The 25,203-nt window shown below is 39.3% G+C and overlaps 1 protein-coding gene across 1 annotated transcript in view; it reads right to left on the reverse strand.

The window, feature by feature from the left end:
- CNTNAP4 (contactin associated protein family member 4) overlaps positions 1–25,203 on the reverse strand; it is a 222,398-nt gene that overhangs the window by 153,271 nt on the left and 43,924 nt on the right. Inside the window, exon 3 of the mRNA XM_010967398.3 lies at positions 62–255. Coding sequence (XP_010965700.2) covers positions 62–255 — 194 coding nt within the window. The remainder of the gene's footprint in view (positions 1–61; positions 256–25,203) is intronic.

A 25,203-nucleotide genomic window follows, 5' to 3' on the forward strand; every position in this document is an offset into this window, starting at 1 on the left:
CATGCAGGGATGACTGTGCGTCTTTCTCTGAGAGACTGTGTATTCTAATAAAGAAACATACCCAGATGCTGTCCTCTTGCCGATACTGCTTCCAGTTTCTGCCACTGTCACTGAACATCAGGAGGTAGCTGGTCACCCAGTTGGAGCTCCCATATCCCCCTTGAGTGGCCACAGCGGTGATCTCCATTCTCTCTCCGAGGTCAATCTGCAACCACTGGTATTTGTTTGACACAAGTGGAGACCAGCCACCAGCTCCTTTTGTGAAAACAGAAACAGGAGAAATTGGCAAAGAAGAATTCATTAAAAATCTATTAGTGAACTAGAAATGCCAATTAAGACTGTATTGCTCTATGGAAATTAAGAAAGTCAAATTTCCAAAATTTGAAACTTCCCTTAATTGTAGAAGAATACAGAAAAACAAGAATGTAATGTAAACGGATGGAGCCTGTGTTTAATTATGCTCATTTCTAGTTGTTACAACCTTCTGACACTGGGAAGCTTAATTCAATGAGGTTAAACTCATTCAGTGTTTAAGTGCTTAATCCAATAGGCAGACATCCATGTCAACACTTGGAGCTAGCATATTTACTGCCCACATGCATGACTACGTAATGATTTGGCCTTCTGTCCCTTGGCCCGGGGCTTGATTTACCTTCACACTACAGCAGGACTAGAAAACTCCCTTTCTGATCATGTTTAGGCTCCTGGGAAAGAAGTACAGCATTAAGCTCAGGAATACAAAGATGATCAAGGAACAGTTCCTGCTTTCACTGTGTCTGCAGTCTTAGGGGAGGAACAGACATTGAAAGCACGTTTGAAACACAACATGAAAAATGTTAATGGTGAGGCAGGTGCAGGCAACAGTAACACAGTAAATGCTGGAGAGGTCTATCCAGGGGTAACTGGCTTGCAACAGTGTGTGCAATTTAAACGATTAAATTTTCAGGAATTTTGCAAGCTGATGGGTAAACATAGCCATCTTTGCAACTGGCCCTGGTGGGAGTATTTAAACCAAGAAAATTGGCAAACTCTACAAATCAGTACCCACTCCCACCTCAGCCAGTTTTGAGTACATCCACTGGTTGTATCCTACCTACCTGGGAAAGGGAGTGGTGGGTGAGAGTATAGGGGATGGGAAAGCCATGGAAAACATCATAGAGCAAGTTGTGTTTCAGCACACAGAGGTTAGAAAAAAAAAAAAAAAAAAACAGGAGTTTGTTGTATAGTCAAGGTGGTATGGATAGAGCAGAATTTATTGTTTGGTTTTATCCAATGCACACTAGGAGATTACAGATTTGACTACCTAATGTATGTCCTAGTAAGATGTTTCATTCTTCCAATTTACTATAATAATGCTTTATTTGGGAATTTATTTATTTTAAGTAATACTAACATTGCTTATTTTGTAAATAATAAGTAATCACTGTAAAAGTCATGAAATACAATTTAACTCATTCTTGAATCCATGACTATCTAGTATTCAATAACCATTAAAATATAGTATCTGTTATATAACATACCAAATAAGAATCTTAGTACATGTTTTCTTTCCCCTGTTCTTCTGTCATCTACCTTAAGGCTCTAATAAGTGCTGACATTTTAGATAGAGATGACCATTAATTTATATACAGTTTTTATTCAAGCATTATTCTTGGCATCCATGCCCTGTTTTATAAACCCTGAATCAGGCCCTAGCACAAAGAGATACCCAGTAAGTGTTTGCTACCCTGGCGTGGCACAGATCTACATGGTGTGGCAGGTGTACTACTATGGTATGCCATTGTCAGACCTAAAGGGACATGTGTGCGTTAACAACTGTTTTATAAGATTTAAAAATCCTCTGGGTGGCAGGCACAACACAGTGACACTCTGAGACGAAAGGCAGAACTCTGTGCCACTTACAGCTCCACGGAAGAGAAGACTGGCAGGCAGGGCCCCTCCAGGGGTGCACCCACAGAAAGGGCAACAAGCGGAAGCCGCAGGGGGCAGCTGATGCAAGACAGGGAGGGAGGGCTTGGCGAGGCTTTGTGAGCTCCCTGTGGACCGGCCAACCTGAAGGGGCTCATCCAGGTGTCGGGGACCCAGCTCCAGAACAATTAAGGATGACACACGGCGGTCACAGAGCATGTGAGCCCAGTCAGGGACGTGGCTGGGTCTGGAGGTAAGCAGCTGCTCAGGAAGGGGAACTGACTGTTTTCTAGTCAGGGCCTCAAACTGAGTCAAGAAAGTATTTTGAAAAAAGAATTCTATGACAACAATGTTCTCTCTCGACAGTACCACACTACCTCCTGCTTGTATCAGGGGACGGTTCCCAAGATTACCTCATACATTGTTTTTAGACTACACACTTTTTTTTCCCAAAAAACCTTCCCCCCTGGAGTTAACAAATGACCATGTCTCTGAAGTAAGGGGGCAGCGGGTGCAAGCTTCCCCCAACCCCCGCGTCCTTTCTGATCTTACTGTCCTGCCTCAGGGCCTATCGAAAGCTTGGAAGCTGACAGTCTCCTGGGGCCTGACGTTAACCACGCATCCTTGGCCCAACTGCAACATAGCCGCAACTGCCTCTCTGTATTTTTATCATTTTTTTACACAGAAAAGTTGAAAAAGGATGAATGAAGTGCCCCGAGCCAGCCATCATCTTTACCTGAAATTTCTACATTTGGAATTTTAGCTCCATCAACTTATACCTCGGGAAAGTGCTGGTTATTTTGCTTCTTGCTCTTTCTGGTTAATTTTAATGGTCTAAAGGCAGTAATGAAGATCCATTTTTAATACAGAATTTTATAATATTTTTCTGGCATTTTGACACTTCCTTACAGACCAGTATTTAAAACATGGACACAAGAGAGAAGCACGGTGAAAAAAAAAAAAAAGAAGAAGAAGAATCGGTGTGATTCCAGTGAGTTAAAATTGGATCATCAATTCTCATCAGGAGCAAGAGGAGCCTCTCACTGACCGCCCCTCTTCCCAGCATCGCTCACCGTCACAGCTGCACTAACCGACTTGAAACATTCGCAGTTAATTGACCTTGAACATTTCAATTTCTCACCTGTGGCGAAAAGGTACTACTGATATGCTAATCAAGTGATATCATTAACGAGGTGCACCAATAAAGTAATGGAAATTCAGCCGCTCCTAGGCATTACCAAGTAATTTCAGCAGGATAATTCGGCCACAGGGAATCCAGAGATTCCTACCGGGTTTTCAACTGTGTGGCTCTGCAGACACATACGGTCTAAGTGTGTGATGGGGTGTTATGCTTGTTCTAATTTTAAAACAAACGTTGAACAGTAATATGGAAAATGCAAATACACAGAGACAGATATAGATATACAGACATGGATACAGAACTTGGCACACTTTGGTAGTGCCAGCCTATGATGACATGTAGGGACAACAGTGACATTAACTGAAAATACAACTGCAGCTGAGGTTCAGCTACACCAGCTGAATGGCCACTGCCAAACCGTCTAGTCTTCTGGAGACACATTACTGTCATTTTTACTTTTTCAATGGAGAAAATGATGGCTAACTCCAGCAAATTGTTAACCCTGAATTAATACAAAATAAAGTGAATATTTATTAATTAAACCTTTCAGTTGCTGATTGGGTGTTATTTGTCCTTAGTGATACTTTCAATATGCCAACATTTCCAACATCACAGTAGACCAATGTGACACCAGTGACCATCTTCCCATAACCCCACTGTTCCATGGTTGCTGACACAACCCACAAAACAAAGAGACTTGTCCCTCCACTCATGTTCTTCCCCATATCACAGGCTTCCTTCCCCTATTCCATCCTCTTTCTTCTCCTGCCTTGGCCTTGTTACTGAGACTTGGCTTAATAAAATGTCATAAATTTATTCAAACAGAACCATTTCTTGCATCTTCGTATCACAGCATGAAAACTCACACTTAAAAATAAAACCCCTCTCCCTACTGATGAGACTTTTAAAAATTAAGTGTTGCAGTAGCGCTATGAGATGTAAATTTAAAAAGCACAGTTAGTGCCTATTGATTTCTCTCACACACAGCAGGCAGGTGAGGATATGGTGGTTGTTACTTTTTGAATTATAAAACAATTATTACTGCTATTGACTCCAAAGAGTTCCGATCACAGTAAAGCTAAGCTTTGAAAAAATTTAGTTATTGAATGACCACAATCAAAGGATCTCTTGTATCTGTTGCCTACCACTTTTAAAAATCAGGTTCCAAAGGAACTGGCTTCTATAACACATGTTGCTATGAACTGCCAGGAAAGAAGAGCGAACTAAAAATTATCCATTGCCTATTATATGCTAAGTATGCTACCAGAAATTTTATGTACCATATTAAACTTAATTATTAAAATTACCTAGTGAGATGAAACATGTTTTAACCACTCTTCTTTTCAAATAAAAATTTACAAAAAGAGATTTACAGAGGCTAAGTAAAATTTCCCAATATTATACAAAGTATTTTGGTATAGATGAGAAATTACCTTTTAAATGATTTTAATCTGTTAGGATCTCATTTTTTAAAATTGCCTCCTTTTTCATTCTTTACCCTTGAAATAATTATACAACTATTATTGCCCCAGAGTGGTATATTTTATTCCAAGAATAACTTCAAATAATACATTCAGTGTTATTTAAATAGAAATAGCTAGCTGGCTGAATTATATGTAAAACTCTTACATCCCATCTACCAGGCAGCACCAATATTTAGTTCTGCACATGGAGGCACATCTTACAATTTCACGGAAGTAAAAGAAAAACTGAAGAAAAAATACTCTTGGTTGGAGCCTTAAAATACAGAAAAGAATCACTTCTATTCCCTGCTAATATTAAAGATGGCATGACTGCCACTCCTGGTGGTCCTCAGTGAAGGTGAGGTGTCAGAGTCTGTCAACATTGCAAAGGTTGGAACCACAGAAAGGGGAGTCATATTTCTTTCTCAAGATTTAAAGTGTAAATGGACACAGATGTTCAAGGATACAAAACATAAATGAACATAGTTGAATGACAGTCTTTGCCACCATTAGAGCATCTACATTTCTAGAAAATAATTGGCTTAATTAAAATTGTCATAGGCATAGAAAACAAACATGGTTACCAGGGGGAGAGGAGAGGAGGGATAAACTGGGAGTTTGGGATTTGCAGATACACATTACTATATATAAAACAGATAAACAACAAGGTCCTACTGGGAACTATACTCAATATCTTGTAATACTCTGTAATGAAATAGAATATGAAAAGGGATATATATATCTGAATCACTATGCTGCACCTCAGAAACTAACGTGACACTGTAAATCAGCTATACTTCAATAATAAAGTAAAAAATAAAATAAACATTTATCAAAAAATAAATAAAATAAAATTGTCACACGTGTTTTTTTTCACAAGTGATTTCATCTAGAAATCACTTACACTTCACTGAAAGTGTTAGTTTGCCCGGCTCATCTTGATCTTGACATTAAATTACAATAATGTAAAGAAACAAAGAATATCGTGCCACTACTTGTCTGGCTCCCTAAAATGGTTTGCAGTGTCCCGGGACCACCATTTAGAATCTTATCAAGCACTGTATTTTTACTGGTGCAGCTCTTTTCGCCGGGAGGAAATATGACACAATTCATGCCGCGTGCCTGGCTCATCTTTGCACACGGACACTCCTGAATCTTGGCAGTGCCGCACCTGGTCACAGCAACTGGTACAGGGATGGCCAGGTCAGCTGAGCCAGGCCAGTGGGGCAATTCCAGGATTGTGCTGGGACTATGGGAGGAAGACTGTCTTTCCTGCTGTGAATGCTGAAAGGATGGGAATCAGGCATCGAGCTGTGTAGGAGCAATCATTGTGGGAAACCTGAGCGAAGTAGCGTCGAGCCAAGTGGACTTGAGAGATGAGGCGAGACCCAGTTCCAACGGCTGGGTCGGCACCAGGTCCACTGGGCCTGCAGTGCATGCCCTGCGCTTCCCAGGCACGTGAGCTACTAGCCAGCCTGTTCCACTAGTGCTGCACCTGCTCAGACCGCTGTGACAGCAATCCTCCTCTCTTTCATTATTTTTTCTCTCCTCAGTGGATCATTCCCATTAATGTACATGTGAGTTGTTGTTTTTTTCCCACTTTTACTTTCCACTATTCCCAATACCTTGATATTCTCTGTTCACTTCGCTTCCACAAAAGCTCATTCCCTTAATTTTCTTCTTAGTTTATTAGTTGCTCCTTCTCAGTCTGCATTGCTGGTTCTTCCTTTCGTCTCCTCCCTCTTAAGGCTGAGATGCTCCAAGGCTCAGTCCTGTGCCCTGCTCCTTCACAACCTGCACTCATCCCCTGGTGGCCTCTTTTGGCCTCACGGACTTAAGTATCACCTGACGATAGCTCCCTAATTTACCTCCCCACCTCCCACCTCTTCCCTAAACTTCAGACTTGTATATTTACTCCCTACTTGATATATTTCCTGAACCAAGCCCCTCTTTTTCCCCCCAAATCCTACTCTATTCACATACTTCTCCTGCCCAGTCTATGATGATTCCACTCTTGCAGTTAGTTACCCAGGACAAAAAAGAAAAAAAAAATGGAGTTGTGCTTGACCCTTCTCTTTCTCTCTCACCATTCTACCAAACCAACAGAAAACACTGTCAGGGCCACTCACCTCTCCAGAATTGGAGGGTCCCTCCATCTTCACTGGTACTCCTTTCCTAAAAGCCACACCATTCCAGCCCTGGTTCCTGCCAAAGCAACCTAACAGGTCTCCCTGCTTCTTCCTTTGCTCACTGAGACTCTATGCCCTACACAGCAGGCTTAAAATAGTATTCTAGGCTCAAAAAGCTGCAGTAACTCTCACTTTCACATACAATGAAAGATAGAGTCATTACTATACAGCCTTCAGATTCCTATATGACCTGCCGCTGGGCACGGCTCCCAGCCCAGATCTGACCTCCTGTCCTCCTCTTCCCAGCTCACTCCCCTCCATCAACAATGGCCTCCTTGAGGTTCTCTGAGCAAACAGCATCCTCCTATCGCCCAGTCCATGCTTTGTTAGGATATCCTCTCTGCCTGGAGTGCTCTTCTCTGAGATAGAAGGGTTAACATCTTTGCTGCCAGCAAGTCTTTGCTCAGTTGTGATCGCCCTTATACAAGTTTGCGTCTCCTGGGCTCCCTTATTCAAATTCCTTCCGCCCAGCAATCCTGCTCCCAATCATCTTAATCTTAACCACTTCTTCATTTTTGTCAGATATTGACATCTTTATACATACATTTCTTATTTATTCTATTTGTTTATCCTTTACCTTGCCCTATTAGAATATAAGCTCAGTGAGGCCTAGAGTCTTTGCCTGTTTTGCTAATTGATAGATCCTAGATCCTAAGCATCTAGCACACTGACTGACACACTGTAGACACTTAATAAATACTTACTGCATAAGGGAATAAAAAACTCCACAGTCATATGGGTATAAACCTGTAAATTCATACACCAAACTAGTGGCAGAGCTGGAGCCAAACTAAGCAAAAGCACAGGACACTTCTCTTGGTAGAATGGTGTTTTCAATGAAGTCCTCAAAGAGAAAGCTTATGCACTTGGTGCACACATACACATCATGCACATGTACACAAAATGTCTATCACCTGTCTCAAAATTACACAGTTTAATCACGTGTAAACTACATTTCCTAAATATACTTATTGCTTGGTTTTTGGATCTTGTGATACAACGAAAAAGAGGAGCTTTTCAGTTCATCTCCCCAGCAAGGTTCTAAATTAATAATACCTCACTAAATTCTTGTAGGTTTAAGTTCTTTGCTGTTGATCAATTTCTCCTCCCAGAAAATTGGCAGCCTGACTTTCAGTCCTACTTCTTGTATTGCCAGATCAAACATTTCTGAAGTCTTCAACAATTCAGTGGATTGATCAGTAAATATTTACATCCTTTCTCTGCTCAGGCACTGTGATTTGTATATTTGATGTGCAAATTTTGGGACAGTCAAATTTCCTCTAGAATACTAAAATAAAATTACAAAAACAACAAATTCTGTGCTTTAATTTTTTTTGCCACAGCCAGTTTTATTTCATTCAAATTAGTAGTTTCGGAAAAATGACTTTGAGCACATGATGTCTACAAACTCAGATGAGAATCAGGACTGGCCCATGTTTGGCTTTCTAACACCATTACACTACTTTTCTAAAAGTCTTGATTTAGATCCACCACAGTGAGGCAGGTCATTTCAGTAAATGACCTCATGCATCACAAAGAGCATACTGACAATATCCCAGAGATTGAAAAACCATTTTTTGCTTCCCTACCTTTTTTTTATATCTTCCCCAGCCTGAGGGAGATGATAAGCTGTCATGAGTCAAATGTCCTCATATCACTCGTGGGTCAAGAAACCGAAGCTGCTCTCTTGTACCCAACAGACATTATTTCCAAGTAATGATTGGAAAAGCCAGCAATACTAGGGCACAGTACAGCAGAAAGATAAAAAGTGCAAAATCAATTCCAGGCATTTGACTGATTGAATCATTCAATGTTTTCCCAGTGTGTAAAAATGCTAAAACATATTAATACAGCATCATGATTCCACTTAATGAGATATGTTTACCTCTAGGCTTAGTTATTTGTTGAATTAAGTCTTGAATACACACTCTTTATTTAATTCCATGATTTAGTCCTTTTTAAGTATTATTCTGTGGAAACTTTATTTCACAGGCAATGGGAAAAATGATTAGTGATGCCTATGACCAAGATAGCCTTAACTTTCCCCTCAGCTTGACTAAACTTTAGACAGGTTTTTTCCTGACCATAGGCACCCCCTGACCTCTTTTCTCAGAGCATTTAATTTAGGGAAGTTGCAGTTATAAATTGTTTCTCTGCCCCTTGAGATGTAAATCTTCATCAAGCCTCTTCACAGTTTTACAATTCAAGAATGTTTTTCTCAAGGACCTGAGTCATTCCTCTGAAATGTAGTCATCAAGAAAGATAGCGCCCCTGTCTCCCAGCCTCCATGGGAGGGCAGGAGCCTAACTTCCACAAGCACCAATTAGCAAACACAAATGGCCTAATCACGCTGACCAACTTTCCCCTGATGCTCTCCAGTACTTTTCCACTAGCTCAGTTTAGTGTTTAAAAATTTTCCCACCTTTGGTTCAACAGAGTTGTGTTCAGTTTTCCTTCCCTATTGCAAAAGTCTTGACCCTCCACTGTTACAGTCTTGAATAAAGTCTTTCTTGTCTGTTTAACTCAATCCAGTGTAATTTTTCTTTGACAGGAGATAATGGTTTTTTTTTTTTTATTAGAACAATGCGTTTTTCATTTTTCCACCTAATGAGTCATGATCCCCAGAAACCATTATACAATCACAGTCTAAGGAGATAAAGAACAATGCTTAGAAGTGAATGAGGGTCTGAACAGGGCTAACCAGAGGGATTCTTCATGCTAGGGACAGTACCCAGAGACTACCACACACCTGCTCTCCCCATCAACCAAAAGAATGTCACAGCCAGCTTGAGGGAATCCCAACAGCAACAAGAAGTGCCATGGGGCCCAGCCAGAGAAGATGATGGCCTTTGCCAAGAGAATAGTCAAAGGGACAAACTGGCCACTAAATGTGGCAGTGTATGTCAATATTCAGGGTTAAGATCAACCAAATCACGCTCAGCAGGTATCACTGACCTGGGACACGAGGATCCAAACAGTGATCCTGTGTGGACATCAACACAATAACCAACATATGCCAGGGAAGCCCAACCACACCATGGCGTCTTCTGAGTTCCTCTATGCCAATGGCCATTTTGTAAAGGAACAGAGAAAATATTAGGAAATCAGAAGGTCTGAGCATTTACCTGGAAGAGACTGACACAACCAAAGAAGGCCAATTTACCCAGCAGAGGATAGAAGGTTTGAGGTGATCTGATAAGTGGGCACTCATGGAAATAGTCTCTGGACTGAAGAGTAAACACGATCTCTGTCATCTTAAAACAATACTCCATATGATGAACTTTTTAAAATACTGAAAAATATGCAGTGTTTCCATGTTACTTCTCAACTACTAACATAACTTGCAGACTCAGAGGTTTGAAACTGGCTTGAGAAAATCAGATCAACCAGTATTTCAGGTATAAATGATTAGAAGATACTATCTTTAAGAATATTTTGTGTGCATGCTTAACATCCCCCAAACTGCTGCTTATGCATTTTAAATAAGTCATAATTTTCTAAAACTGTATGTGGATTGTCAAGAACAATGTCACTTGCATGCGTACATGGCTGGTCAACCAGAATCGATTATATCTATCTGATTCAAAAAATATTTTGCCATACGCATAGCACTGACACAGTCAGGTCTGCATTCTAGAGCAGAATCACTCAGCATCCATTAGGCATCACAAAGATTTTTGGTACAAAGCAGACAGAAATAAACACATCAATACACACACACAGACACACATACACAAAATCTACTGGCTTTAATAGTTATAATGTTCTACAATAGCATAGTGGAGTAGGATACAAATAGAATTCAGTGTCTGAAGCCAGCAGGTACAATATTCCTTATTGCGCACATTCAATTCTAGAAATGCTTTTGATTGCAGACTCTTTCACTATACAAATGAATCGCTTCCTCTAACATCTGAGCACCCAAGCCAGCTCCATCTGGCTCCTGGCCTATGTACAAATATAGGAGCACACAAGGGTTACAATTTTATTTTTAAAATATAGGGGAAAATATGCTCTTATGAGATTTTTGTCAAAATTATGATACATGACCATTAATTTTGCCAGTGATTGTCATACATCTAGATTTTTAACCTACCCTAAATTATTACATGTGTTTAAAAGTTTCTTTACTTCATTATAGAAAACAAATCAAGTTTCAGCATATTTGATTTTGGGATAGTTTATTGTGCCAAAATACAGAAGAGTCCAAATAGATGTAAATGTAACAAACCACTGCTGGATGATTTTTTTCCAGTTAAGCTCTTTTATTTATTAATCTGATTTTAGCCTATGGTTATAAACTTGTCACTTTGTCATTGTATCACCTATACTGAGCAATAAAGACTTTCTAAAATTATACATCACCAATTATTCTATATTAGAAAGAATAGGCACATAGTGCCCTGGCTTCACCAAGATAAAAATCATCTTATTTTTAAGGAGAAAGATCGAGTCCTTCAGGATGTGAAAAGTGGGGAAGCCCAAGCAGAAGAGGGAAAAAACATCATTTTGCTCTGTTTATCTCCATTTATTTCTATTTGTAATGTAAAATGGAAAGTTCTAACTGTTCTTTTTGATAAAAAGAAAGTCTCACAAAGCCACCTCATTTCCACTCAAACCAATGAGGCCTTTCACATGACTGTCAGGCCACCTGTCATGGTGCACGGTTCCCAGTGTATATTGATCCACTGAGTCAAAATAAAGTAGGGCTTCCAGCTGGGAATGAGGGTTAACGCAAACATTTTCTGGATCGGAAAAGATGGACCCCCAAAAGTAGGTCATGTTGGTGCCCAGCCAATTTCAAATCGCTCCTGGCAATGCTGTGACTCTCACTCACACCACTGCGTCTTCCCGCACACTGTCGCCACACGGGAGAGCGTGGCAACTGAAAAACAGCATCTTAGCAGAAGCAGCTCAGTGCATGTTCATGAGGACAGCTATAATGACTCTGAAGAACACTTTGATAAGCAAAATGGAAAGTCAATTATCAACGTGGATTATTATGTTGCAATTGTTGTTTTTACTATCTTCTTTTTCTGAAAAAAAAATTAAGGTCAATTTATTGATACTGTTTGGAATGTACCTTTGGAGTTCAGAATTATGCATTTTAATTTTTTAAATTACCACCAAAATTTTAATTTTTAAGAAAAATAAATACATAGATACATAGATTGATAGGGTAGAAAGAAACTTTCGGAGGTGATGAGTAAGTTTATGGCTTTGATTATGGTGACGGTGTCGTGGATATATACTTATCTCCAAACTCATCAAGTTGCATATAAATACGTACAGTCCTCTGCATATCAATCATACCTCAACAAAGTGGTTTTAAAAATTAGCAATTCATAATTTTAGGAAATATGAATGTAGTATTTTCAGAGTCAGCTGAGCTTGCCAAACATAAATGTCAAGAACTTCATATTTTTATTTAAGGCACCAATTTTTCCTTCATCAGATGTGTAACTGAGTAGAAGAAAACTGTGGTGTCCTAATTGCCTTTTGTAAAAAAAATTTTTTTGCAAAACTCTATAGAAGCCTGGATACAAACTTCCTAGGATTTTAGGCTCCTTCACATAAAAACAGGAGGGACAGTATGATTGTATCGATGTTATATATAAGGGGGTCCCCCAGATGATCTACATTTAGAGTTTCAACAACAGATTCATGATTTACATAATTCTTGGTAAGTGATGCTTTCATAAAAAAGAACAACAGCTTTTTGCTTTTGCTCTGACATCCTGTATCTTTAAAATATCTATCTAGGTCAATAAATAAGCTGCAAATAAAACCATCAGGAAAGGTTTCATGACCAAAATTTCATCACTTAGAGCAAGTCCCCCCTTTAGCTCCAGGTGACACAGTGACTTCTTGAGTTTCTTCTCACCCCTCCGCCCAGCCCTTTTCAGCATCCTTCATAGAGCTCCCTTTCTCTACTTTTGTTGAGAAGCTACCACAACTCTCCTCTCCTCTTTCACATTACATTCTCAGTGGACTACATTTCTCATGCCTCTGGCTGCAATAATTAATTTTTTTGTTTTCGGATGATGAGCCTGAATCTTTATTTTTAGCTCTGACTTCCCTTTGAAATCTGTATCTCAGATCCTAAATGCTCCCTATACGTCTATTCATGGATGCCCTATAGATATCTCAAACTCCACATTCCAAAAATGGATGCCTTCCCTCCTGTCAAAACCAGATGGCCACGTCATTCCAATCTCCAAGTCACTCAGACTAAAATATAAAAATCATTTCTAATTATTCCCCTTCAATAACAGAAATTTCTCTATGTGTAGAAATTACCAAATTTGGTCAATATTACCTCCACAGTGATTTTTTGTGCCCCTTTCTTGCTTTTTTGCGATTCCTACCTTAGTTTGAGCCCTTATTATGTCAACTATTCAGTTAAAAACTTATTTTCTGTATTTATTTTCAGTTACTGGGGGTATGACTTTGAAGTGAGGGAATGAAAGAATGACAAAGACATGAAAGCATTTGAGAGATCTTAGGGAGGCAGAACTGGCAGAACTGAGGACCTGTGGATAACTCCTTAGACATGAGACGCTGGGAGGGCAGGAGAAGGGAGAGGACAAAGCCAAGGCTGGCAGCTTGGGAAACTTCTGGGTGGCGGGGCGGAGAGTGAAGAGCCATCAGTGGAAGGGAATCTGAAAGACGTAAAACTGAAGGAACGGGAATCACAAGGAAGCAAGAAGAAGTCAGAATGTTGTGAGTGAGTCACTTCAGCACAGGGGCAGGTCTTCAGAGGGTGAGGAACATGAAATAGGCAAGGCCCGGGGGATTTGCATATGGTTATAGGATTCAGAGAGGGAATCAGGAAATTGTGTTCTGGGCCTGATGGCCTACCCTTCCTAAAAATCTTCAGTATGTGTCTTTTAGATAACCAGTCTTTTTTTTTTTTTTTTTTTTTTTTTTTTGCCATTGTTCCCAGAGTTGTTTTGGTAAAAGCAGGTTGAGTAATCTTTCTCCTGGTTGCAAAAAGCATCCTTTTTAGCACAGCATCTAATGCAACTTCAGTCTGGTATTGGAGCCTCAGAAAAGAGTCCATTTTTGTCTGAAATCTGTTCTCATTCTCCACAATTTTATTTGAGTTATACTTATTCCTGTGCCTCTCTGCCAGGACTGTTTCCTCCATCTCTCAGTTGCAGCTCAAATGCCACCTCTCCCATAATCTAGCTATAAGAACTTTGTAATATGAGATAAGATAGTTTACTTATGTTTGTTAAATTAATAACTAAGACTCAAGTTCCATATTAGAATACTGCTGTCGTATTTGAAACCTACTTTTAAAAAGGTTTGTGTGCTGCTCAGACGTGACAGTGAGGCCTGCCATCAGCTGAACTGCTATGGTTCTAATACAGCCAAACTCCGAGCAACTGAAATACAGCAGATTCTGAGATGACTTCAGAAGGTCAAAGGGCCTGTAAGAGTTTTGCTTTCTAGTAACAAAGTAAAATGACAGACTTTTTAATGAGCAAGGTCGACATACCAAAGGATCTTACAGGATCTCTCTTTATGTCATCGCTTTCCTAAGATATAGCTCTGATTGATTTCCATCCATCTTTTTTTTTTGGAGTTATCTGCAATTATGCCAATGAATAAATGAATATTGGCTATATTAACGTAATAAAGTGTCAACATAATTAAATATCTTAAAATTTAAATTACTGTAGTTTGTGTGTAGATTACAAAGTGGTTAGATTTCATATTTTTGAACAATCTAATAAACAGACAGCCCCTCATACCTTTCAACATAGGAAGAAGACAGAAATGGGATGTTAAAAGTTGAATGAAGGAGAGGCTATGAAATTTAGGATATTTCCAATTCTTAAGAAAAATTATTAAGCACAAGAAACTGGAAGGTTATAAAATACCACCTTCTTTAAAATCCATAAATGTCATTCCTCATAATAAAGTATATAGAATTTATCTCCCTAATCACAAAGACTAGTCATGGTTTTCAGTACTACATTACACACAAACTCTTCACACAGAGAAAACTCCTCTACACAAGGAACTATCAATATCCTTCTAATCACCATCATAAATACCCAAAATTTACATCCTAAATCCTGATCAACATATCCATCGGCACTGCATAATGAAAAGGTGTAGCTGGAAAAGACAAAGACTCTAGTTTGAAAACATACATACCCCCAATGTTCACAGCAGCACTATTTACAATAGCCAAGGCATGGAAGCAACCTAAATGTCCATCGACAGATGACTGGATAAAGAAAATGTGAGATACACACACACACACACACACACACACACACACACAATGGAATATTACTTGGCCATAAAAAGAATGAAATACTGCCATTTGCAGCAACATGGATGGACCTAGAGATGATCATATTAAGTGAAGTAAGTCAGACAAAGACAAATATTACATATCACTTATATGTGGAATCTAAAAAATAATACAAATGAACTTATTGACAAAACAGATATAGACTCACAGACATAGAAAACAAACTTATGGTTACCAAAGGGGAAAAGGAAGGTGTGGGAAGGGATAAATTAGGCATTTGGGATTAACATATACACACTACTACATATAAAACAGATAAACGACAAGGCCCTACTGTATAGCACAGGGAACTATATTCAGTATCTTCAATATCTTCTAATAAACTATAATGGAAAAAATTTGAAAGAAATATATAACTGCATCACTTTGCTGCACACTTCAAACTAACAGTATTGTAAATCAACTATACGTCACTTTATAAAGAACGAAAGAAATGCTAGGAATGACTCCAGACCTGCTAGTTAGAATAGAAATCACCTATGTGTTCTATGATGTACTAAGTCCTTCACTGTCCTAACTTACCTGATTCTCACAATCAGCCTAAGTGATAGAAACTATTATTTTTCCCATTTTACACATGAGGAGACTGATGCAAGGGGAGGTAACGTCACTTGTGAAAGGTCACAGAAGCTGTAGTAAATCGGGCAAAACCCTGAACAGGGTCCACCTTCAGAGCCTGTTCTTCGTCACATACGATGTGGCTTCCACCTTCACAGACTTCATCCTTTATGAAAGAATAAGATGGCACGTCGGCGGGAAAGACATGTGTTATGAGGAACAGAAACGGAACACAAACTAATGAAGTTTGGGATGGGAAGAGTGCTGGCTGAGTGATCAGGGGAACAGACATCTTTCATGCAGGCTCTAAGGTGGGATCTTGAAAGGTCAAAAGGAAGGGGGTGAGCAGAGGGATGATGTGAGGGCAGACAAGTGCAAGGCCCACTTCTCAGGACGGCAGTAACCAGGCTGAAGGGAGTGAGTGGGCCTGGAGAGGGCAGTGGGCATTACGACAAGAAAGGAGAGCTGAACCAGGTTGCAGAAAGATCTCCATTCAAAGCTAAGAAAACAGCCATCAAATTTTCAGCATCTGAGGACCATCTAGTATGTGTTTTGTGTTTGGCACACATGTGGATCACCAATTTTAGAAAACTTAATAAAGAGCACCAGCCCTGATTTCAAATGTACAGAATAAACACTATTTTAAGATCACTAATAATATGCATGATTCTTCACACTGTTTTACAAGAAGATGGTATTTGTAATCTTTTACCAAGCTATATAGTTTGGTGTGTATGGGCAGCTTCCATAGCTAATTGGTTTAACTTCTCACTCTTGATATTTATTAAAGAAAAAAAACCTTAACTCAATTTAAATGTCACTGAGAAGAACACATATGCACTATGAATACACAAAACAACATTTATGGAGTTATGTTTTTGAGCAACAAACAATCAAGCACTGGGAACATGTCAGACTCTTTTGGTTCATGTCTTTTGCATCACAGTTCAGTTTTTAAAAGAAATTCTAACATCTTTCTCCCAACATTGTGAGATCTTGGCTCATGAGAGGTAAGTCCAGGTATGCTGGTAAGGGTTTAATAACTTGTCCTCTAGGGGGAAGTCCTGCTTTACAGCACCTGTCAATTCCTGCGGTGTAAACGCTCCCTCTGTGGCTGATTGCAAGCTCCCAACTTGACAATGCTGAGTTGGGGAGAGCCCCTTTCACAAGCCAGCAGCTTACAGACTGTGTCTCAGATAAGCTACTTGGGCAAAGCAGCTGGAATCACACTGCAGTTATGAATTTCTCGGTTATGGCCTCAGGTATGAAAAACGCATTTTTTTCTAACTCAATCTAATTTTCTCTCTTGAGCTCCTATTCTGTCCGATGTAAAAAATCAATCTAATCATTTCAGAGAACTCAGTCCAATTCGTGGGTTTCTCAGTCAATTCAGGATTTTATTTCTGTCACCTTCAGCTTCAAAATCTTCACAGGGATCTGCCTCCCTTCCTGCTGACCCAGCAGGCAGTGGAGATGGGGACCACCTCCCCGTCTTTAGCGCGACCAGTCAGGCAGCTTCCGCTCTGCTCTGTGGGGATCTGTGGCAGGTGAGTCGGGACGTGCCTCATCACCACACGCTGATGCTCTTCCTCCCGCCCCACGTGTGATGCCCTGCCCACACCCGCCGCTCCACGCCCTAACCCCTGCATCCATCCTTGGTGCCCGCAGCAGCTCCTGCTTCTCCTCGCACGCCATCTGGGGCTGATGTGGGGTCTCTGGCACACCACATCTTTGCACTGCAGCAACAGCAGGATTTAGTGACTTCTCCTGGGGTGGGCAGTCTCCTCTCCAGGCACCCACTCTAAGCACACCTTTCACATCAGACACCTGAATGGGAATGAAGGGTTCTGTCAAGCTTCCTACTGTGGACTTAGTTTGAGGACAGGACCTCTGGGAGCATGATCCTTCACACCTGCTTCCTCACATCTAATCGTCTTCATTCCTTTCCACTCTCCTTCTCTCTTCCCTCAGTGGGGTAAGGGGTTCCTTCAGGCTGGTCATTTCCCCTTTTGAATTGTTTATGTTTTAGATCTAAAAGGTACCCACTTAACTTTGTTCCCAAGCTGGGCAGTGATCCCCTTTCCCTTAAGCCTCAGGTGGTGTGTGCCTATCTGAGCTGGGAGGGGAGACGAAGGACCATGCCTACTCCCCCAACACCCCAAACACAGAAATAGCCTCTAAGGCAACTGTCATTGTCATTAAAAATGCTTTTAGTTCATCCTTCATTAAAGGAATTTATGCACTCACCTTTCCCAACATTAACCAGTTTACTTTCATGCAAAAAAAGCACAAACTCCTGCCCACTTTTTCTGTACAACACAATAAAGAGAACCGCCAACCCCACATTTTGCAGTGACCTCGGTTTGGTGAGACTGTCCCGCTGAGACCTGTTACTGCCTGCCCACTCTCCTCCATGACCAGGGCTACTTGTGTCCACCCACTGCGGCCTCTGCCCTGCTCCACGGCATTTTCCGGTCAGCAGCATGGTGCACCAAATGATCCAGAATGCAAGGAACAGCGTCTCCTCCTACAGTGTGAGTCACCAAGGCTAACTGGTCTGCAAGGCTGATGAGTGGTTTGCGCTTATATAGGCAGAAGCAGGATTAAAACTCAGAAATCAAAGTACTTCTTCTACTGAAGAAAGCAGGGGTCCACTAGCATTTCATCATAATGTTTACTCCTCCACATCCAGAACTACTAAAAAAATTTACAGGTTGTGACAGTGTTTTTCAAGAGAGGAATCTGTGAACAGTTCATTCTGCTTTGCTCCCAAAGCATAATATTGTGATATTGATGGGGTGCAACTTTGATCCATATCTTGTTCTGTTCTTTTCTACCACTGGAAAAATTCACAACATTCACATTAGAAAACACTAGTTTAGTTCCATTTTATAATCTGCAACTCTATACTGATATTCTCTATTGGTTGAGACATCATTCTCCTGGTTTCCTTTGGCTCTTTGAGCATATTTAAGAGAGATAATTTAAAGTCTTTGTCTAGTAAGTCCAATTGTCTATCCAGTGGTTTTCTTATTTAGATCTTTTATGAAATCACCGCATTCTAATATTCACATATCCCAGCCTGTATAATTTAATCTCTGTACTAAAATCATGGTCACTTCTCACATTTATGATGCTGTATATTTATTCGATTTGTAGAAGAAATATAAGTAATAGCACACAAATTAAGCAAAGGAAGGTCAGCTGAGAGAAACTATCAAGGTGTACCTCAGAGATATTGCAGAATAAAGACCACACAATAAAGCAAATATCGCAATAAAATGAGTCACACAAATTGGTTTCCCAGCGCTGACAAAAGTTGTGTCTACACTACACGGTCATCTCCTCAGTGTGCAAGAGCATTATATCTAAAAAAAACCCCAACATGCATACTTCAACTAAAAATGCTTTATTGCTAAAAACTGCTAACCATCATCTGAGCCTACACCAAACCATAGTACTAACAACAAAGATCACTGATCACAGATGACCACAACAAATATAATAATAATGAAAAAGTTTGAAATGTTGTGAGAATTACCAAAATGTGCCACAGACAGAGTGAGCAAATGCTCTTGGAAAAATGGCACGAATAGACTTGCTTGACACAAGCCTGCCAGAAATGTTCAGTTTGTAAAAACACAGTATCTGCAAAGCACGATAAAACAAAGAGCAATAAAATGAGGTATGCCTGTAACACTCTGTTAGTGAACTGCAGACAACTCATAAATTCTTACAGTTTAATTTGTGGAAAGTTTATGGATATTTTTATTCCTTTTTCCTTGAAACTACCAAATTATCTGCCCAACCACTGTAGAATATTAGCTGGACTTTGGAAAGCACATTCAGAAACACCTATACGTGCAAGGGGGAAGGGGAAGGTTGAGTAAGTCTTAAGCAGGCAAAAAACAAGGTCACAGCTGTGCTTTAAAATTTATTTTTATTGAGGAAAGCTTCAAAATTGCATGACTTCAAAAATGCAAGGTCATTAAAACCACCTTAGTTAGAAATCCAAAAAAGTACATTAGGGTAGTAGCAATGGAAACCACCCCCTGCCAAAAAAGAGTCTGAGAGGGAGAGATTGCAAACCACGAATACACAGAATTTATCATCTTCACCAGCAGGGATCAGGGGAGAAATAAAAGGTGATTCTAAGATCTTTAAGCCATGGTGATTAAGATAACCACCAGGAACCAGAAAAGAAAAATAATTACAAGCAGAAGCTGGTTTAGAGGCAATATATTTAACTTAAGATACGTTGAGCTTTTTTTGTGTGAAGACAAGACATCTAGCAGGCAGCTGGAAAATTCCAGCAGGCAGTTGAAAATATAAGAAAGGAGATTGTTAGACATGTTCCTCCTCCAGCTCGAATGTGGGAGGGGTCTGCACGGGCAGAGGACCAGCTCATTCAGGGAGGGCGTGCCCAACGCCAAGGTCAAACATGCAGCTTTGGAAAAAACCCACACGAATATGCTTGGCATGGAGTTTTTTTATTTTGTGTTTTATTTTTATACAGTCAGACAATTGTATACAGTCTATTAAGTCAGTTATATTTTATATAGCCAATTATATAGTTAATTTGATATGTGTCTCTTTTATTGTTAATATTCATCATGTGTCAATTTTTTCAAAAAGGCATCAGAGAAAAAGATGAGAAAAATAAGTAATTATCAAATCACTGAAATGTAATTTTAGGCTAGCTTCCTACTTAAATTATTAGACCTTTAAGGACTTGATAATTCCCACTGAGGGAGAAAATCTTTGCTATAAAGTCCTCTTTAAGCAGAAACAGAGAAGTCCTAAAATCATGTAATTTTTCTTTTCTCATGGAATTACATCTGCAGGGCAGCCTTCAAAAGAGTTACAGTTTAAAATCAAATGAGATAATTTATGGGCAGAGATTTTAAATTACAGAACTATTACATAGATAGATACATAGACAGGTATGAAGTGATGTCAGCAAGATGGCAAAAGAAAGTCTCCCACTCATATACCCCCTCAGCAACAATAATGTGGCAGCCACCCCTGGACAAAAGGGCCTGTGGTAGCGGGTGCATTTTCATGCCGAGGCCGAGCCCGAGTCCCTTTATACATGTGTGCTAATATTTTGTTTAGAGTATTTCACATTTATATTCATGAGAGAGAGTGGCTTTTAATTTTCCTTCCTTGTTTGTCCTTGACAGGGTTTGGTATCAAGGTTATGCTGGCCTCATAGAATGAGTTGGGAAGTCTTTTGACTTTTTTCCTATCCTTTGAAAGAGAATGAGTAAGATTAGAGTTAAAGTTTCTTTAAAAGTGTTTGGAAGAATTCACATATGAATTCATTTTAGCTTGAAGTTTTCTCTGTTGGAGTGTGTGAATTACGGATTTACTATCTTTACCTAACAGAGGAATATTTAAATTTTCTGTTTTACTCCTCGGGTACAATTTTTTAGGTTGTGTTTTCCAAATAAATTTTTTAGTTCATTTAAGTTTTCACAATAATTAGCAGGAAGTTTGTTAAAATAGCCTCTTATTATGTTTTTGTCTTGCTGATTGTCTATATTGCATGTTCTCTATTTCAGTAATTAATGTGCCTTTCTTTTTTTCCTTTCCTTTTCCTTACTGTGGGTTTAATCCGTTGTCCTTTCTCCAATTTCTTGAGAAACTGAAGTATGCAATGGTTGGATCATTAATATTTAGACTTCCTTCTTCTGTAATATGCACAATTAAGGCTATCAATTTGATCTAAGCTGCATCTCACAGTTTTGACCTATTGTATTTTGTTATCATTGAGTTTAAATGTTCCCTAATTTCCATTGAGATTTCTTTTTGAGAAGTGTATTAATTAAATTCCACACCTTTCTGGGTTTTTAAGTATTTTTTAATTATTGATTTCCAGCTTAATTCAACTGTACCCAGGGCACTTACTCTGCATGATTTAAATCCTTTGAGATTAGCTGAAACAATTTTTATGGCCCAGAATAAATTTAAGTAAATATTCCAGGTACCTTGGATAATAATGTGTATTCTGCAGCTGTTGGGGGTAGAGTTTTATATAGTTATGCATTATATAAATATAAATTACATATTTAAATATTTTGTTAAATTTGTTAACTTTGCTGTTAAAATCTGTATTTCCACTGATTTTTTCTTTTGCATATTTCAATAAGCTACAGAAAGAGAGAGTAAAAACCCCTCAAAATGCTTTGTGTTTCAATTTGTGATGTCTATTTCTCCTATTATTTCTGTCCATTTTTCTTTCTGTATCTTGAATATCTGTGTTATTTGGTGCAGAAAATGTCAGGCTCACTATATGGTATTTCCTTTCTCTCCAGGATCTTTGACCCTGAAGGCCTTGCTATCTTGGTTTCTCTCAGATACTGTCAAGCAGTTAAACGTTCTAGTTAGTTTACTAGTTTATAGAAATGCAGCTAACTGGTATGGCCTGAGTGGTCCCACTGGCCCAATTCATATGTTGAAGTCATAATTCCCAACGCGATAATATTTGGTATCTTTTGGAGGTAGTGAGGTTTAACCTAGGTCTTTAGAGCGGGACCCTCATGATGGAATTAGCGTTCTTATAAGAAAAGGAAGACAGAGAAATCCTTCTTTCTCTCCCCACAAACAAGCACCAAAGAAAGGCCAGGTGAGCACACAGCAGGAGAGTGGCTGCTACAAGCTAGGATGGGCTCTCGTTAGGAACCGAATCTGCCAACATCCCGACCTTGGACTTCCCAGCCTCCAGAACTGTGAGAAATAACATCCGCTGTTTAAGAAACCTAGTCCATTGTATTTTGTTATGGTGTATGAAGCGAGTGTTTAGACACTAGCTTTTCTAAGTGAGTCATACAGCCAGCCACTTCGCCAGATTCAGTTCCCTTACGTGAGGTCAGTCTTAGGTAAAATTCATCATCCAGAGTTTCCTGGGAGATCAGGCTGTGTGTGTGACTTCCCTCAAAACTGCTTTCTTCCCCTTTCTAACCCTGCCTCCTACACTCCCTCACTGCCTTCTCCTGGGAGCCACCCTCTAAGAAACAACTGGCACCTCAATCTTTGGCCCAGGGTGTGCTTCTGGGAGAATTCAACGCAAGACACCACCTGATTACTTCCTCACTGTTTATTTTCAATACACATTCATGTGAAATTTTCCTCAACATAGTGAAAAATATTAGATATATACAAAGGAATATAAGTTATGCATTAACAATAATTTTTCATCTTATGAATGCATTTTCATTGACCTAAAATTTAGCCTCTGTATCAATTTCAATAGGATCACATTTATAACTTGAATTCCTACATTTTATAACATTTCCTACATCAGGAGCATCCTGTATCTTCCAGTTTGAGGGGACCTAGAAGGGCTGTCTGCCTTAAGATTCTCTCCCTACTTTTACACCAAAAAGCCATCAATGTCACTCACTCACATACTTTAAAAATTTCCATTATTAGAGTGAGTTAAAAGGGAAAGAAACATTCCCTATGGAATATTACAAATAAAAAGAGTGCAAAGTCCTATAATGTAGAGATCTTCCAATTCAAACCCGTACTTCTACAGGAAAGGAAAAAAAGACAAGAAATGTCATTCCCCCAAGGCCACCCACAATTTAGTATTATAACCTAGTTTTTGTGATTTCAAAAACAGCATTTTTTATCAATATAAATTGCTTAGGATTGGCTACTTGGTATATTCACTGGGATTACATTATCAGACTGATTTATAGCTGAAGAAAGTATGCCACAGGGCAGACAAGGACAACAAAGGACTCACGAGAGATTCTAAGAGGGTAAAACATGTCCTTAAAGAAGGGGGCCCAGCAGGGAGAGCTCCAACCCAAGTAAGAGAGAACCCAATGGTCAGGTGGGCAACATCTCTAGTGTTAAGTCAAATTAACTGACAGAAGAATAGAACTGATTCCGTATTAATCCCAGAAGTGACCGCACTCGCCAGTGCTTTAATGAACAGATGATACGGGCAGATGGAGAAATAAGATATAAATCTTCACTCATCTGTATTTCATCTTCTCAAGGCCAGTACACAAAAAATAATCTTCAAGCACATGTGACACACCACTGACCAAAAAATGATCTGGAACTTCATTTTCCAAATTTTTATCAAAATGTTAGTAAGTTTTTTTTTTAAACTTCATAAACCAATTTCCAATTGCTAAAGAAGTAAATATATTTTAAATAAAACCAACAGATTACCTTAGTTCACAGACTTTGACTAAGGATATTTGAGAACATTTTATCTTTACTTCAAGCTAATAATGAACATATAAAATATAATTCTTTGATCCTGCTTTGTTCTATAACTGATCAGGAATAAATAGACTCTTTCAGAGTTATGCAGAAGCCTGAATTTTCTGAGATTACCTTTGTATAAATTAATGTATATACTGGTCCTGTGAGGTTTGCTAAAGTGGGGTTAATTGGCAGAACACGTTCTGAAACTATTTAACATCCTACTGGGACTGCGCTTTTGTGATTCTTGCAGCCACACCACAGTGCCATGATCATTTTCAATAAAGCCAAAGCCATTTCAGTAGTACCTCTACTATTCCAATAGAAAATTAGTGAGTTAAAACCTTGAAGTTAAATATTTCTTCTCTCCTTAAATGAGTAAGAAGTAGGAGTGGTTTAAACCCAGGAATGGTGAATTTGATCCCTGATATGTCTAAGATGGAAGTGTTCGTTTTTCAGCTAAAGTTTCACGATCCACTGGAGAGAGTACAAAGGAAGAAGTAGACGAGGTTAGCTGAGGTTCACGTGTGCTGGAGAAGCCTGTGTCCTGTGACTGCAGGGGTGACTCTCAGGGATCTGATGATTAGAGATTTCGTCAGGTTTAAGTGCTCTCATCCCAACGTTAAGAGCTGTACATCACCTAATCTCGGCGATCAGTTAGGGCAAGACAAAAAAATCAGGCAAAGCTACAATGGAGCCATGTACTTAGAGCCTGACTCAGCATGGAGGTGCAGGACCCTTGCAATTCAGGTAATTATTCTGGTGCTGAGGGCTTACTCAGGCACATCACACTCTGGGGGTGATGGGGAAGCAGTTGATACAGAAGGAAATAAACTGCTGGCATCTTTTATTCTTTAACAAACTCCACGAGAACAGACCGGCCCCAATGCAGTGAATTCTCTACACTCCTCCTTCGGTGAGGCTCACCCTCCATCTCTGGTCCTGTGGACCACCAGGCGTGTTTCAGCCCTACACCCACTTTGCCAATGAGGCTCTCCTTCCCTGAGGCTTGAGCTTCTTCATCCCAGACAAAATTCATCTCTTATTCTTTTCCTCATAAAGAAAGAATTGATTATTGAATATATTAATGCTATCATTTTTTAATGTGATAATTATGAACAATTTTATGCAACATGTTTAGCAGCAGGAAATATTCACCTCATCTGTCCTCTTAAGCACTAATATGTACCATGCAAATCTTGGGAATTTATCTTTGGACTGAGATTTTAATTTAAGTGTAATAGTTGTATGCAAACAAGCTCAATGATTTAGGGCAGTAAGAATAGCCAAACAATTGTGCACAGAATGTTATAATTTTTCTCACTAGAAGTACATCCAGAAATGAGAGTTCTGTCAATTAACTACATATGCTAATTTATTTACAGA

Source organism: Camelus bactrianus, chromosome 9, assembly GCF_048773025.1.
Source record: "Camelus bactrianus isolate YW-2024 breed Bactrian camel chromosome 9, ASM4877302v1, whole genome shotgun sequence".
Classification (NCBI taxonomy): Eukaryota; Metazoa; Chordata; class Mammalia; order Artiodactyla; family Camelidae; genus Camelus; species Camelus bactrianus.